This window comes from Manacus candei, unplaced genomic scaffold (genome assembly GCF_025592945.1).
Source record: "Manacus candei isolate 608988 ecotype Guabito, Panama unplaced genomic scaffold, ASM2559294v1 h1tg000050l, whole genome shotgun sequence".
NCBI lineage: Eukaryota > Metazoa > Chordata > Aves > Passeriformes > Pipridae > Manacus > Manacus candei.
In genome coordinates, this window is record NW_026138098.1 from 13,903,285 (window position 1) to 13,919,473 (window position 16,189).

At 56.9% G+C, this 16,189-nt stretch overlaps 1 protein-coding gene across 1 annotated transcript; it reads left to right on the plus strand.

Annotated features, from left to right (window-relative positions):
- The first annotated feature begins 5,237 nt into the window (after positions 1-5,237).
- Positions 5,238-11,132, plus strand: KAZALD1 (Kazal type serine peptidase inhibitor domain 1). The gene is made up of 5 exons (XM_051800011.1): positions 5,238-5,343; positions 6,862-7,462; positions 8,545-8,705; positions 9,722-9,869; positions 10,084-11,132. The coding sequence occupies exons 2-5, from the start codon at positions 6,955-6,957 to the stop codon at positions 10,167-10,169; spliced, it is 903 nt and encodes a 300-aa protein (XP_051655971.1). The 5' UTR covers positions 5,238-5,343; positions 6,862-6,954; the 3' UTR covers positions 10,170-11,132.
- The last annotated feature ends 5,057 nt before the right edge of the window (positions 11,133-16,189 follow it).

The window sequence follows — 16,189 nt, forward strand, 5'->3', positions numbered from 1 at the left end:
GAGAATATCTGCACAAAGCACCCACCCAAGGTGGGGGAGTGGATTGGGAAAGGCACGTCAGGGGTCTGTCCCCCTCCTTCTCCCAGCTCCAGAATATTGCAAATATCTCCCCTGAGCCAGCCATTGGCGGCTTATAAATAATGCAGCCCCTCGCCGTGCAATAAGGGCTTGTCAGTAGCTATTCTGCTCTCATAAATTAAAAATGAAAAGGTACAAGGCTCTTGCCAGAAAAATGAAGACAAATTTTTAATAGCTTGCCAAGACACAGGGAGATGGAGCGCACAGGAAAAATGAATTACGTTTTTATTATGTGTTTTATTGTGGTGTAATTGAACGGGATTATCTGAGAACACAATATATTTCCAGAGCAGTGCAAAGAAAACAAAAATAATGATGACACCTGCCTCGTCCCACACACACCGCTAGGCTGTGTGGGGACACTCTCCATGTGTGCACTGGCTGAGAGTTGGCCCTGAGCTGCTTGTGGCCACAAGAGGCAGAGATGGGAATGGGAGGGACATGGTACCAGAGGCAGAGGGGCTTGGGGCGGCTGGGTCTGAGTGAATGGCCAGGCAGGGGCTGGGCTCAGCCCAAGAGCCCCCAGAGCTGTGGGGATGGGATACATGGCAGGGTGGCATGGCAGTACTTGGCCACACAGAGCCACTGCATGTCTTTCACCAGTCCCCATACTCCCAGCTGCTTTTACCCCATCCCTGAGATCCCCTTGGTCTGTACCCCACCTGCATAAGCTGGCGTTGCTAGGCTGAGACATGACAAATTTACGTCTGGTGGGCTGCAGGTCTGGCATGCTGCCCTGCAAACCAGCCGTGGTGTCTGTCTTCTCCTGGAACTGGCAGCACTGCAGTGAGCGCCCACAGACTCAGTCACTTCACTGTGCCAGGAGGGACCTGTTTCCATGGGTGTCCTGGTTGGGGGCAGAGAAAACTCACTTGGCCAGTGAGTTCTGGGGGGCTGACAAGCCCAAAGGTGACAGCGCTGCCTCTGCAGGGGAGCCCAGGATGCAGCAGTGGATGCAGGGGAGCAAGGATGCTCAGTCCTTTCCCAAGATGGCTCATCACAGAGGTCAAGGGCCAGTCCCAGAAAGGCAGCAGCTGGACGTCACCAGGGGTGCTGGGGGTGTTGGGTGGCGCTGGGCTAGGGACATCGATTGGTCCCTGGCATCTTTAATGAGCTGCCCGACCACAAGCTTTAACCTTGCCCATAATGAGGGCGAGCAGCAGCAATTCCTACCGCCTCAGCCGGCTCCCCCAGCCTTAATGAGCTAATCAATACTTGTTCTCAGCTTAATTTCCAGCTAATTGCTCTTTAATGACGCCTGGAAACGGGCAGCCTCTTGTAGGGGGAGAGCGGGCAGGCTCCCCCTCCCCAGTGCCCATCCCCAGTGGCAGGGGGTGCTGGGGCACTGGTGGTGGGTCACCTTCCCTGGCTGCATCCCAGCCCTGCTGGCACTGCTGGAGGCTGGGGAAAGGGAGGGTGGCAAAGAGAACAGAGGGCACGGTGCCACTGAGCTGGCAGCACCCTCTGGAGCAACCTATCTGGGGAGTCCATAGAGCCCTGAGCACACAGGGCAGCCTGAACAGAGGATCCCCACATCCCAGGAAGGTACCCAAACTCCTCAGGACACTACATTGCGGTGGGGGCTTCCAGGCTCTGCTCCTGGTGGGGCTTTTAGCTTTCAGGGGAATGGGGTGGTGGAGCTGAGGTGTCCGTGCATTGCCCCAGGATCTGCAGCCTCCAGCTACAGGGTCAGTGTCACCGCAAGGGAACGAGGCCGAGGCCAGCAGTGCCCTGGAGGTGGCAGCAGAGACCCCGCAGCCTCTTGCCCGCACCGCCTGCCCGCACCCCTGTGCGGGGTAGCGCCGCGGGCACGACCGGGGGGAGGCAGGGACTGCGGGGAGTGCTGCGGGGGGGAGCCAGGCGGGTCACGGGGCGGTGGGATCCGCTCTTACGTGGCACCGTGCCAGCACGGGGATATCCCCCGGGAATGCAGCCCCTGCCGCCTCTTCGGTTCCAGACCCCGAGTTATATGACCTGCTCTTAGATGGGGCTTATGGGAAAGCCCCACGAAAGCGGCGAGATTCTTCCGGGGATAGAGCTGATAGAGCTGGCAGGGGACGCTGGGCAGACTGGGGACCGGAGTGTCCCTTACCACTTCGCCATCGCGCCTCGGGGCCGCCGGAGAGCCCCCGGCCCCTGCACACAGCTGCAACTGCTTCCCCAAGAATTTGCTGACGGATTAGTTCTTCAGAGGAATTCGCTCTGGAAAAGCCTAGAGAAACCTGAGCCTGGCTGCTTCCCAGCGCGGATCTGGCCTGGCATGCAGATGGGGGGGACCTGCCTGCTGCCCATCCCTTGTCCCTGCAGTGGAGCCCCAGAATGTGGCTTGGGACCCCTCGAGAGCTGTGCAGCCTTGGTGTGGACTGGCCAGAACCCGGCTGTGTCAGGCTGCTCCAGATGGCAGGAAACAGAGAGGAGCAGCAGCGTTTGACGCAAAATGAGAGAGATTTGGTGTATTATCAGAAGGAGACCCCCTTGGCCCCAGGCAGCGTGCTGGCAGCATTCTGTCCCAGCATCCCCGGTGACATTTGCTTCTGGCGTGACACAGGCCACATTCTCATCCCCACCAGCCCAGCTCTGATGCTGCTCACCAAGCCCTGCCTGACATGACGTGCATTGAGTCACTTGGCCCAGAGCTTTTTTTCCACAGTGGATTTTTTTCCTTGGCTTCGTCTGCTGTAAGCCCCAGATCCCTGTGGGGTGGTCTGGGAGATCAGCCCAAAGCTGGGGGAGAGCCATGAGCAGTGTGGTACCCCTGATTGGCCGTGATGGCTCCGTCATCAGTGTGTCAATCTGATGACAGAGGTCTGGAGGGATGCCATGGATGTGGGTCTGCCAGGAGCATCCACAGACTCCTGGCTTCAATGGAACCATCACAAGATGGGAAAACAGTGGTATGGAGTAACCCAGCAGGGAGAAGGAGGAGGCTTTGGTGCTTGAGGCTTAATCTTCAAAGTCCAGTTTCAGGAGCTTCACTGGGCTCAGGAAAAGGGAGGAGAAAGGAGAAAGAGATAGCTAGCACAGGTGGGGAGCCAGGAATGCAATTTATCCTGGTGCCTGGCCATACAGGGCTGTGACCACACTTTTCCCCAGAAAGCTGTGCCAAGCAACACAAGCCCCAAACCCCATTTGCAGCCAGGGGCCACGTTGATTGACTCAAGGTGTGATTGAGCAGAACTCCTTGTTCAGCACAGGTTTAGATCTTCCACCCCTCATTCATACCTGCTACTGTTCATTAGCACATTCAATAGTGTCATCAAGCAGCAGGTTTAATTACCTGCCAGGTTTGAGCTTCATCTTGTTGAGGTGAGGTGAGCTGAGCTGCCCATGGCTTTCAGGCTGTGGGTTGTGTTGCTCCATGGCTGGAGATGTTCCTGCTCAGATCTGAGTTTGGATTTCACCTCTGGCCAGGGAATCTACATCTGGAGACTTGGCCTCTCCCCACCTTGTGAGCAGCTGATGTTGCAGTGGTGCTCAGCCACCCAGAGGTCTTCATGGTGACCCCATGAAGACAGGGACATACCAGGTGCTCGAGCCATGGCACATGGCAGAAGGTTCTTCCCCACATGTGTGGAGAAGGACAGCATCAGGGCCTGCTTCCCTTGCCCTCCTGCCAAGGGCAAGAGACACAAATAACCAGGGACCATTGATGGCCTTCTTTTCAGTGGTGCCTGGGATTTAAGCACTGGCTCTATTTCTGTGCCAACCAGGAGCTTTGTGGGCAGAAGGTGGGGCCAGGCTTGCCCCACTGCTTTGCCCCCTGGATGGAGCAGGGACCGGTGAGGGTGTGTTTGGTGCAGGGATGCCTGAATGTGCAGGCAGTGCTTCACCCCAGGGTGGGAAAGGTGGCATGGTAGGGATAGCCCTGGAGGCTCAGCACCCCTGTCTGGGTCACCTCCAGTCTGTCTCCTCTCTGCTCAGGCTCTGACCCAGCTCTGGGGGTGCATGTAGGAAAACCTCAGCTCTTTCTGACTTTTTTTCCTGTTCCCAAAACAGCTGCAGCCCCAGCTGCTCAGCAACTCATGGATGCCGGACCTGAAAACTTGTGGCATGTGGGGACCGAACTCCATAGGCTGGGCAAGGGGAGCCAGAGAGGGAGGCAGCCCTGAGCCAAGGGGCTGGGGGCCACAGAGGGGGAGTGGGATGTGAGACTGAAGGCAGAGCTGCCAGGAAACCCCCCTCTGCAGTATGGGCCTGGAGGGGGGGGGTTGGCTGGCAAAGGCGGATTTAGGGGGGCTGAAGCCTGGCGCATTTTCCATCGTTAGACACGGCTGGATTCACAACATGACTGAGTGAAAGCCCTGGAACTCGGAATGAATTTGCAGGAGGGTGTTGGAAAGCAAAAGCAGATTTTTGCAGCGTGGTGAAGGAAACCAGATCCTTAGAGGGGTCCTTCTTTGCTTGAGCTTCACCGGGGAAGTAAATCCTACAAATTCCTTGCCTGGAGGAGAAGAGCTGGCTGTGTGATCCCCCAGCACATGTGGAGCAATATGCAAATGTACAGCTTGTTTGTGCTGTAAAGTCACATGCTGGCTCCCCCATTCCTCAGAGCCAGGGAAACTGAGGCAGGGAGCAGCAAAGCAGCTTGCCAGGGAGGTCTGGAGCCCCAGCCCTGTGCATGAGGGTTTTGCACTGCTGTGGTGTGCAACATCCCCACCGTTGCTCCCAATAGCTCTGCTCCAGCCAAGGTAATGCCATTGTTTGCTCCCCTATAGCCTCTTCATACCTGGTTCCTGAAACGGGGCAAGTGCAGATACCCCCAGGAATTATTCCCCCATTTACTTACAGCAGCTGCTCAGCCTGTCTTTCCCAACCAAATTACAGGTTGAGAGATGCTTTTGACCACTTCCTTAGCCATGCTCACCCCTCCCATTCACTTGTCCCCAAGGACCCCTGCAAAGTTGGTTTCTGCCCCCCATCCCAGTCCCCTACTGCCCCTTGGATGGAGCTGAGCATTAGCCCAGCTCCCGCACACGGCCAGGGGTGACTCCTGCGTGGGGGTCCGCGGGGAGGTGCCGGGGGGCTGAAGCGGCAGAGCCCCGGGGTCAGGGTGCGGTGCGTGTCGGGACCCCGGCAGGGAAGGGGTGCCGGCCAGCCCGTGTCCCGGTCCAGGGACGGGCTGCGGGCCCGGAGAGGGGCGGGGGGATTCACGTTTCGCTGACATCACGGCGGTGCTGGAGCGGCCGGGGGCCAGCAGCCCCGGGGGCCAGCAGCCCCGCCGCCACGGCCACTGCGCACCCGCGGCCACAGGCACCGGCGCCTCCGGTAAGTGGCGGCTGATGGCGGGGTGGCTCCCGGGGGACCCCAGGGGACGCCGTGCCCCTTCCCAGTACTTATCCAGGACCGCCAGTGTCTGCACTCCAACGTGGGGATCCAGAGTCCAACTCTGCAGTTACTCACCACCCTTTCTCTGGCCCCCCACATCCACCGGGGGATGCAGCCTTGCTTCGTACAGACTGGGGTAGAGTGGGACGGAGGGGCCTCCAGCACAGGGACTCCCTGCCCCTTTCCACCCCTGGGGGGCTCGGTGGTCTCAGGTAAACGGGTCAGATCTTCACGGTTTGTTATCCGGGGGGTGCATGTACGCAAGCCACTGTCCGGGCCACCCTCCTCACCCCACCCCAGCTCTGGGCTGCGTTAGTGGGGGGTGGTGCAGCTGGGAGGGCTGCAGCCTGGTCCTCGGTGCTGTTCCCAGCAGGAGGGGAGGGGCTAGCCCGTCCACCTGGGTCCCCTCCTCAGCCCCGCTCGCTTATGGTGGGTCACCCTGGGGCAGGGGACTATAATTTCACCTCGTCTCAGGGAAGGCAGCCAGGGTGTAACTGAGAGCAGGGGGAGGATGTTCACAAAGGGGTTTGGTTCATTGTCACCCTCTCTGGGGACAGGCTCTGAGACTCCACATGTCCCCCCCAGCAGAGATAAGAAGCCTGGGGCAGATCAGCCCCTGCTTACCCTGGGTGGGTAATGCAGGCTTGGGGTTTGGGGACAGGGACCCCGCTGTGCTAGGACAGGCTGACCACACTGGGCACTGGGTCTGCTGTCAGTCCACTGGCTGCCCATCTGTGCACTGAGCTCCTCCATGCTCAGCCTCAGTTGCCTGTGTGATGACTGACAGGGTCACAAAGCCTTCCTAGGGGGATGTTTTTTTCCCCTGCTCAAGTGGGTGATGCCTATAAAGAGGGGTTACAGTGCAGGGAGGGAAGGAGAACAAAAGCCAAGCATGACTGGGAGCATACTCCTGGCTTGGCTGCATCCAGCACAGAAAGAGCACCTTGTCTGCAGGATCAGCCACTCCGTTGTGCTTGTATGGATGGCAAGGGACAGAAAAAGGGCTTGTGACTCTTGAAAACTGATGGGTAAAGAAAAGGGGTATGAGAGCAGCTTCCTGAGAGCAGTGAGCAGGTGAGGAGCAGGATACAAACCAGCTGAGCCATAATGATGTAGAACAGCCTGTTCAGTGCCCTGCCAGCCCTGTGGCTCCTCAGGCCATGCTGGGGGCAGAACAGGCTGGACTTTGCATGCTGGTCTGCCAGGGAAGAAGAATGAAACCTGGTGGGGCTGGGGTCAGCAACCTCATCCAATCAGAAGTTGTACAGCATCTCAGGGCAGGAGCTGGTTGGGGAGCTCCAGGGTGTGAAGGATGTGGCTGCGGTGCTGGGGGTGAGAGAGGTGGGACCAACCCTCCCCTGCACATCAAGCATCACTGCCACTCAGGGCAAGACAGCCAAGAGCCAAAGGGGGGGAGACTCTTCCTGCACCAGTAACACACCTCCTCCCTCCTCACAGGCCAGAATGGCTCCTCAGATCTAGACAGGGAGGCCAGAAAAGTGCCAGAGATACCCATCCAAGTGACAGTGGGACTGGGATAGCGGAGCTATCATGAGGATGTCTGAAGCCAAGCCCCTCAGCTCCTCTTGCCTCGTGCTTTCCTTGCTCTCCTTGCACTGGGCTTTGCTCCAGCTGGGCCAGGCTTTCCCCAGCACCTCTGACTACCTCCAGCGGGGCTGGCAGCGGCTGCTGGAGGAAGGGGAGGGCTGCGCCGAGTGCCGGCCAGAGGAATGCCCGACACCGCGTGGGTGCCTGGCTGGCACGGTGCGGGATGCCTGTGACTGCTGCTGGGAATGTGCCAACCTGGAGGGACAGATCTGCGACCTGGACAACACCAACCACTTCTACGGCAAGTGTGGGGAGCACATGGAGTGCCGGCTGGATGCTGGGGACTTGCATCATGGAGAGGTGCCTGAGCCCCAATGTGCCTGCCTCTCCCACCTGGCCCTCTGCGGCTCCGACGGAAAAACCTATGCCCAGATCTGCAGGTTCCTGGAGGTTGCCCATGCCCACCCTGATGCCAACCTCACCGTGGCCCACGAGGGTCCCTGCGAGTCAGGTAGTGCCCTTGGAGCTGCAGGATGGATGGAGGCTTGTACCTCTAGGGAATAGACGAGCAAGGGGGTCTGGCTTGACTGTTTTTCCTGACAGCAAACCCACAGTGTCCACAGGGATAAGGCAGCACTGGGGGCTGCTCCATACAGTGTCAGGGCTCCCCTAGTCCTCCCATCCTGCTGCTCCAGGGCAGCCCTTGTGGATCAAGCTCTTGGAGAGGTCTGGGAGCAGCTTTGCCAAGAGGGAGTGGGGTTTATGGGAAGCAATGAATCCTGCTGGAGCAGATGGGGAAGTTCCAGGGAATTGTTAGCGAATTCTTGGCGGCAGTGCTGGGTTCACACTGGCCCATTGCTCCCGAGAAATGCTCCTGCCTCCTGCAAATGGAAACCTGGGTCTGTTTGACTTGGCTGTGTGATTTCCATCTCCCATTTAAGACTTAGCTGGGGGATGAGAGGGACAGATTGGTAGGGGGGCTGTGTCCCAGCCTGCCCAGTCTGGCACAAGTCACCCAGTGCTGTCACCACAGCCTGAGGGGTGTCAAGGTTGACTTTATTTTCTGTAGATCATCATATTCTTGAGTTTTTTCCCAGGTGTATTTGGAGGGGAAGACTTCCCTTGACCTCTGGCTCATGCTATGGGCCAGATTGTGGAACAGATGTGGGTTGGAAGGGTAGTCCTCACTCTGTCTCTCCAGGGAAGGGATGTGGAACCTAGAGATGTTGGCTTTATCCAGCAGCTGGGGACCTGCTGACTCCCTTCATTGCTGGCATTAGCCCTGTGTCAGAGCAGAGGCCTTATTTGGCTGGAAGCTCATCTACCTCATCCATCCCCAGCTGCCTTGGGCTGGATGAGCACCCCAATGGGCTGGGGAGGGAGTCCCCAGTCCCAGCTGTGAGGAGCGACCATGTTCTGGGGAACGGTGAGAGTCTGCCACGGGTGGGAGAGGAGGGGCATGGGAAGGGTCCCAGCATTTCTATGTGAACCAAATGCTGCTGCCCAAGAGACCAGCCCAGGAGAGCCCATGGAACCTGCCAAGGATGGAACCTCTTCTGAGCCCACCCTGGTCTCCTGTACCCCCCTCCCCAGAGCCCCAGATCACCTCTCCTCCCTATGACACATGGAACATCACTGGGCAGGACGTCATCTTTGGCTGCGAGGTCTTCGCCTACCCCATGGCATCCATCGAGTGGAGGAAGGATGGCACAGACATGCTGCTGCCTGGAGATGACCCCCACATCTCTGTCCAGGTGAGTGGTGTGCCTAGGGCATTGAACACGGGCCAGGGGTGACCCAGTGCTTCTCAGAGCTCATGGACAACCGGACCTGACAGTGGTTGGTCATACTCAGGGGATGGCCAAGCCTGGCTGCCTGGGAATGGGAAGGGGTGACTGGAGGCTGCATACAATGAGGACTGGCTGAGCCAGGGCTGGTGTCTTGGTGATAGGAGCCATCAGCATAGCTCTCTTCTGCAATTTCCTCTAGTAGTTTTTGAACTTGTTCATATTTTTTAGGACCTGCAGAGTCCTGCAGCAGGTAGTTTCTCACCTCCCTGCCTTTAGTTTGCTCTGCTTGTTGGCTTCATTTGCAACCCTACTGGAAGGGCTAGAGGAGAGGCCCTCCTGAGTGCCTTCCAGCCTGGGTTATCCTCTAGTCCTACAAGCATATCCAGGCAGTCCCTGCCCTTTTTTTCACACCAGCAGGACTCCCCTCCTAGAGCTGACAGGCCAGGGGTCAGCATCCTGCCTGTGGCCAGCCCCAAATATAGTGCCCAGCTGGGCACACCTAGCTATTAGAGGGTGTGGGCAGAGGCATAGGGGCTGTCCACCTCAGCCAGGCACCAATGGGGAGGAAACTATGGTGGGATGGATGTGGGAAGCCAGGAGAGCTGGTGGAACCTGGCACCATTGTGGTGTGACGTGCTGGTCCCCTTCCATCTTTCTGCCCTTTAAGCCTCCCCACAGCCTGTTGCAGGGTCTGACCAAGGATCTCCACCCCAGCAGGGCTACCCTGTCTGGTTGGAGGAGACTCTACTATCCTCCACCCCTGGCCACTGCACCATAATAGCAGCCTGCAAACACAGCTGCAGCACAGCTGGGTCAGGAAAAGCCTATTTATTCCTGTGGATAAACAGAAAATAGCAAGGTTGCTGCCAGAGCAATCCTGGGACCTCACTGCCTGCCAAAACAGGGGACTCAGGACTCCGTGGCACAGATGCCCCCTTGTTTCTGCCACAAGAGCTCACCGAAATCCCTCCTTCTTGCAGTTCAGAGGTGGCCCTCAGAAATATGAAGTGACAGGCTGGCTCCAGATTCAGGGTGTGCGGGTGACGGACGAGGGCACATACCGCTGCTTCGCCAGGAACAGCGTCGGGGAGGTGGTGGCAGTTGCCAGCCTGACTGTCTTCACACCGGGTGAGCACCGTGTCCTTGTCCCCATGCTCTTATGGGGACGAGGGAAGGGATGTCTGGGCCGAGTGCAACAGTACAGCAGGAGCTGTTGGAGCACAGGGCTGTGCTGGGGATGCCCCAACAAGCTGCTATGCATGGTTTGGCTCTGGTCCTTGTGGGGGAGGGGACAGGTGCTGTAGGGCGGCAATGTCACATTGTCCCCATGCTGCTGTTTCAGACCAACTCAACCTGACAAGCTTTTCCCTGCCGAAGGCCCATGTGACACCCGAGGACTACGGGGACAGTGAGGAGGACTACTACTAGCCCAGAGACAGGATGTCTGACTGCAGGGATCACCTTGCCCACAATCACGGTTCCTGTGTGTTGGGGACATCTCTGGAGCAAGCACCCTCTAGCCCAAAACTTCTTCTCAAACAATCCTGGCACACCAGCCTGTTTTTTAGGGTGGGGGATAGGGTGACACATCGTTTCAGGGTGCTTGGGGAGGGGATACTGGCTGGTTGGTAGCACAGGGCTGGGACCAGGGGCAGCTCTGCCTGGAGCAGGGTGGGTCTGTCCTCTGGCACTGAGTGGAGACACGGTGGCAGTTGGGACACTGCGGGGACAGCTGTGCCGTGTGTGATGAGGACTTGGTGCCGGGGGTGGAGACAGCTCCCTTTGGGAGAGTGAGGGCAAGGCAGGGGCATCACTGCCCTGTAAAAAGCATTTTTGGGGAAGCTAGAGCAGAGGGTTAGGACCTGGCTGTGGTATCCAGTGTGTCACCCCCATGTCTGTTCTGTATTCCTTGAGCACAGAGACAGCCCAGCTTCTCCCCAGGGTTTAAGGAACCTGCTGCCAAAACATCCTTCTCTTCTGTTTTGTTTTTAACCAGAAAAGTAGTGATTTGAGGAAACCAGACACTTGTGGCTTTCAGTGCTGTCTTTTCTCCAGCCCAACTACCCTTGTGGTCAGAAACACTTTGGCTTTTTTTGACTGACTTCATGCTTTCCCTTCCATGAAGCTCTTTTCTTTGCCATTTCAGTTAATGTTATTTAAAATATACACGTAGGTCAAAGCCAAGAGGCCAGTTGGCTGTCCTACATCCACAGGGATGATTATGGGGGTGAGGGAAGGTGCAAACACTGTGGATGCTACCTTGTCCATTGCAGGGGTGCTTGAGGCGAGGAGCCCTCCTGCCCATTCTGGTGCTCACAGCTGGTCCTGGTGTGGGTCCTGCCCTTCTCACCTTACATGGGGATGGGGGTACCATCTCCTGTGCAGTGGGGATGCATCAAGCCATGTAATTGTACCCACATCAGTTTGGATCCTATTCCACTGCTTTCATCTTGGGGTCCTAGGTTCTGTGACACTGGGGCCTCCATCAAGGTGACCACAGCCCTGTCAGTATGGAGCAGCTCTGTGCCTAGGTGGGGAAGAACAGGGAGGCACCAGTTTCTACTGGAAAAAGCTATCTTTAAAAAAAATATCCCACCTACCTCTCAGAGCTGGTGATTTAGAGGAAATTTTCATTTGTGGGAAGCATGGAAAGGAAGCTCAGAGCTGCACTGTGCTGCTCTGTGCCCAGAAAGGGCTGTCAGGACCCCTTCCATGGGCATTCTGGGGCTGAGCTCACACTCAAGGGATGGTTTTCCCCCCAAACCAGCAGCATATACAGGACTTCTGGGGCTCAAAACGTCCATATGGACCAAACCACTCCCAGTTACTCAGTCCCCGCTCCAGGGAGGTCCAGAGCTGTGGGCTGAGGCAGGAAGCCAGATCCCATGAGGAAGGAGTTGGCCAGTCCCCAGGCAGGAGCAGGCAGGATGCAATGAGGCTGGTGGCTAGGGCACCGCACTACTCTCCTTCACTTGTTTTTTCTTTTCTTTTCTTCCTCTTTCTCTTGAAAGCTGGCTCAGACGACTCAATTACAGCACTGAAACCTGAACAAGCAAATAAAAGGGATTTGTCTGGAGTTGGCAGCAGAGCAAAAATTCCTGCAGATAGTGAGGCTGGGCCAGCCCTGGCCCCTGCACCACAACTTGACAGGGCACAGCCATCAGCATTGCTGCCCTGCCTGCTGGAGTGCCTGCCCTCTGTGGTAGCAAATCCTTTTTCAGCTGGGGAAGTGCAAAAGCTGCCCATGTCTCAGTTTCGCCTTCCCTCTAACAGCGTAACAGCATCCTCCTGGGGCTGCTATGTCAGAGCTGGAGAGTGTTCAGGAAGGACTGGGGACACTAATGTGCCATTGATTTTTATTTTGCTTTTTTTGGGTGTAAAATCTGCTTTTGGAGAAGCTGGGCCAGTGTTACCCATCCTGATCTCCTCCCTGTTTCGCACACAAATCAGCTGGTGGAAGTGGGCCATGCTCAGGCTGAGGCTGCCATGGGGAAATCTGAGAGTATCCCAGAGCTTCAGCAGGCAGGAGCTGCTCACTGGGCTCCCCGCCGGTGCCTGGGGCTGGCCCCTGGCCAAGGCTGCCATGCCAACCCTCCTCAGGGCCAGGCTCACCCTGTCCGTGTCGGCACAAATCCAGGTCGTGCAGGGTGTGGATGCAGCAGTGGGCTGGCTGGGGAGTGTCACATGGGCCGTGCCCCCATCCCAGCTCTCCATATGCTCTGCAGGATGATGCCATGCATGGGCATCTGCATTTCATTCTCAGTCCTTGCCATTCTCAGCTTCACACCTTGTCCCTGTGGTACCCTGGCAGGGAATGCTCTTGGCTCCTGCAGGAAGGGCAACAGGGATGTGGTGACTGAGAGAGGGGGAAACTTGAGCAAGAGCCCTTGGCCAAAATTAACCAAAACAGGGGCTGTGTCTCCCTGTTTCCTCAGATCCCAGTCTGGGAAAGGGCTGTCTGACTGGCAGGCTGGAGCTCAGCCAGTATCTGGGCTCTGCTCCCTCCAGGATGAGGGGCAGCAAAGTGGCTCCAGGGGCAGAGAGGGGGCTGATGTCCCCTCATCCCAGCTCCCAGTCTTGCCATTTCCAACCACTTAAAAATTAAAGGAGCCAATATTGCTGCACGGCTGGAATCGGTCACTGCCACAGAGCTTAATTGAGGTTATTTGTTGGCTCTAGAACATTTGGTCACCTCTGCTGCTGTCTGCTCCAATGTTTCCTGCAGCCCCTGCCCCAGCGAGGGTGTCTGCCCAGGCTCTGCAGATGCTGTCCTCAGCTCCAGGAATGTGGAGGGTCCTGTGGACCTGACCAAACCTAGTGTCCATGTGGGGACAGGATGCAGCACCAAATTCCTTTGCAGGCTGATTTTTGGGGTGGTTGCTTTCTGGGGACAGAGAGGGCTGAGTGGCTCCTGCCAGCCCGGTGCCTGCACTCAGCCCAGGGACAAGGTCAGGTGGACTGGGAAGTGCTACCATGGCCACAGGATCGGGGCACACAGCCGCACAGGCACCTCCTGGGATAAGCAGGTTGCGGGTACCTCCCAGGGCACCACAGGTCACTGTGAGCCTGTGTACAAAGAAAGGAGGGCTTATCCTGCCAGCACCTGAAACACCCTGAAGACACACATTAATGGAGCCAAAACCGTGTGGTTAAAAACTGCCCTGCCACCGTCAAGCATTTTGGCCACCCCCATTGTGGACTCACAGCTCTGGGTGCTTGGGGGAAATTCAGGTAAAACAGCCCCCCCAGCCTCCCAAACAGCTGCTTTCTGCCCCAAAGCTGCAGTTGGGTTGCACCCAGCCCCTGCTCCAGGCTGGTGGGGCTTCAGCACTTCCCACCACTCCAGCCTTCAGTGCAGGGGTGCCATCCAGGATCCCAGATCACTCCAGAAACCACCATGGGCCAGAAGATGGTTGGTGGCTGACCCAGAGATGGATGACCTGACACACCTGGTGCCTTCCTCATCTTTACACCCCCTCAGTGCTGCCCAGCACTCACCTGGAAGAAGGAACTCTGAGCAGTCACCAAGCCACAGGGTTTTGTGGTCTGCAGGGAAACTCCACCAAGTTTGGCAGGTAAATATACTCCAGTAGCAAACACAGGCTGTCTTGTCCTTCCCCTTTCCTTGGGGGTGCTAAGACCTGCCCCTGTCTGGGCCAGGGCAGGGGGCACACAGAATAATAGAATGGTTTGGGTGGTAAGGGACCCACCTAGTTCCAACCCTCCTGCCATGGGCAGGGACACCTTACACTAGACCAGGTTGCTCAGGGCCCCATCCAGATTGGTCTTGAACACTTCCAGGAATGGGGAGTCCACAGATTCTCCGGGCAACCTGTTGCTAGTGCCTCACAACCCTCACAGGAAAGAATTTCCAGGCACATGGTGTGATTCTTGGGCGTGTGCTGTGCAGGGCCAAACTTGGACTTGATGTTCCTTGTGGGTACCTTACAACTCAGAATATTGTGTGATTCTATGATTCTTCTCAATACCTAATCTAAACCTACTCTCTTTCAGCTAAAACCATTCCCCCTTGTCCTGTCACTACATGCCTGTGTCAAAAAGTCCCTCTCCAGATTTCTTGTAGCCCCTTTAGGTACTGGAAAGTGCTCCAAGGTCTCCCTGGAGACTTCTCCAGGCTGGACAGGCCCAACTCTCTCAGCATGTTTCCAGTTCTCTGAGGATCTTCATGGCCCTCCTCTGGACTCACTCCAAAAGGTCCACGTCCTTCTTATGTTGAGAGCTGCAGAGCTGGACACAGGACTCCAACTGGGATCTCGTAAGAGCAGAATAGAGGGGTAGAATCACCTCCCTGAACCTGCTGGTCACACTTCCTGTGGTGCATCCAAGCCTCCATCCCAGAGTCCAGATTTGGGCCACCACTGTGATTAGCCGTTAAACAGTGCCATCTCCTGGCAAAGCCACCGGCCATGCCGAGCCCTGTCACCGTGCTGGGCAGCCAGCAAAGGTATGTGGGGCCTTGGGCATCCCTGGAGCACCCCAACCACCCAAATCCAGCCCTGCCTGATCCATGCCCTGCCCTGCCCCAGCAGCATCTCTGCATTGCTGGGAGGGGTGATGCCACTGCAGTATGAAACTTTCTCTTGGGATGATCACCAGAGCCAGAGCATCCTCTTGACACCGGCTTTGGGTAGCTTCAGCAGGCACAGCTGGGATGGGGCAGAGCCTGGAGATGTTCAGCTGCAGTCCTTGGGTGTCTGCTTTGAACTAGGCTTGCAAAAGGGTCAATACCCCTTGTGGCCACCCTGACAGTCCCTCTGTGCCATGGGCATCTCCCATGGGAGATCAGTGGCTTCTGGCAGAGGCTTGTCCAGCCTGAGCTGATCGCTGGTCATGCCTGGATGGAAGCTGGCAGCACTGCAATCTTGCTCTGCAAAGGGGTAGACTGCAATCTTGCTTTGCAAAGGAGCAACCAAGTGCGAGGAGCTCAACCAGAGCCAGAGACCTTCAGGGCAGAGCAGCAGCTACCCACAGGACTTCTGTCCCCAACCTGTCCCCAGCCTGTCCCCATCCCTGTGGGAGGGCGGTATTTTCCCTTGTGCTCTCTGCACAGCACCTCTTCACCCTGCTATAGTGGCTCAGGGAGAAAACAAAAACAGCAAGACAGCTTCCCTGCCTCCACCCAGCACTTATGCCACCTGATAAACAAAATGGAAATAAATCCTCCTGCATTTGCAGCAAATAGGTCTCCATGGGGGGTTGCTTTCAATAATTCAAATGCTGTTGCAGAGCAGAGCAGAGCCCACGCCAATGGGTTTTAATAAACACAGCCATAATGTGACATGCAATTTATTATTAAGCTTAAAACGGGAAGGAAAGAGTTTAATAAAAGCACCAGGTTCCCTGTATCAGTCACAGTAAGTGGCGGGGTGCTAGTGTGGGGGGAGGTTGGCCAAGCTTGCTGCAGGGGCATGCAGAGCCGTGTTTGCTTTTCCACACGCCCCTCAAACTGGGACTGCAGGAACCCCAGGCAGCGCATGGAGATGTGAGCCAGACTGGGGGGAAATGGGGATCATTACATGGACAAGGGTAAGGTGTGAAATGCTGCATCCCATACAGCTTCCCAGCCATCCAGGGAAGAGCTCTGCCCTGGCATCGCAGCGTGTTTGCAATGGCAGATTAAAGCCTCAGGTTTAGTCCCTCTCCTCAAAACTTTCTCGCCCACAACCCTTCCTAACTCAGCTCCACCTGGGCAGCCCCATCCTGCTCTGCCCTTACCACCCCTGGGCTGCCTTTAAAGGCAGGTAGAGGGGACAGCTGACTCCTGGGGATAGTGAGGCTGTGTAAGGTGAGGTGCTGCAAGGCATGGGGAGCAGATGGTAGCTGGCCCTGCAGCGTGTGTGCTGCCTACTGGGCTGCATGGCTGGCCTTTCAAGCCATGGATTTGCTCAAGGGGCTGGTGGAAAGCGGGAACTCATGAGGGAGGTGGC

What these genes read in the sequence shown, in the direction of transcription:
- KAZALD1 (XM_051800011.1), top strand. Translation starts at nt 6,955, where the DNA reads ATGAGGATGTCTGAAGCCAAGCCCCTCAGCTCCTCTTGCCTCGTGCTT. An exon ending in CGAGGGTCCCTGCGAGTCAG is followed by an intron (nt 7,463 to 8,544) that starts GTAGTGCCCTTG and finishes CCCCCTCCCCAG; the next exon opens with AGCCCCAGATCACCTCTCCT. An exon ending in ACCCCCACATCTCTGTCCAG is followed by an intron (nt 8,706 to 9,721) that starts GTGAGTGGTGTG and finishes TCCTTCTTGCAG; the next exon opens with TTCAGAGGTGGCCCTCAGAA.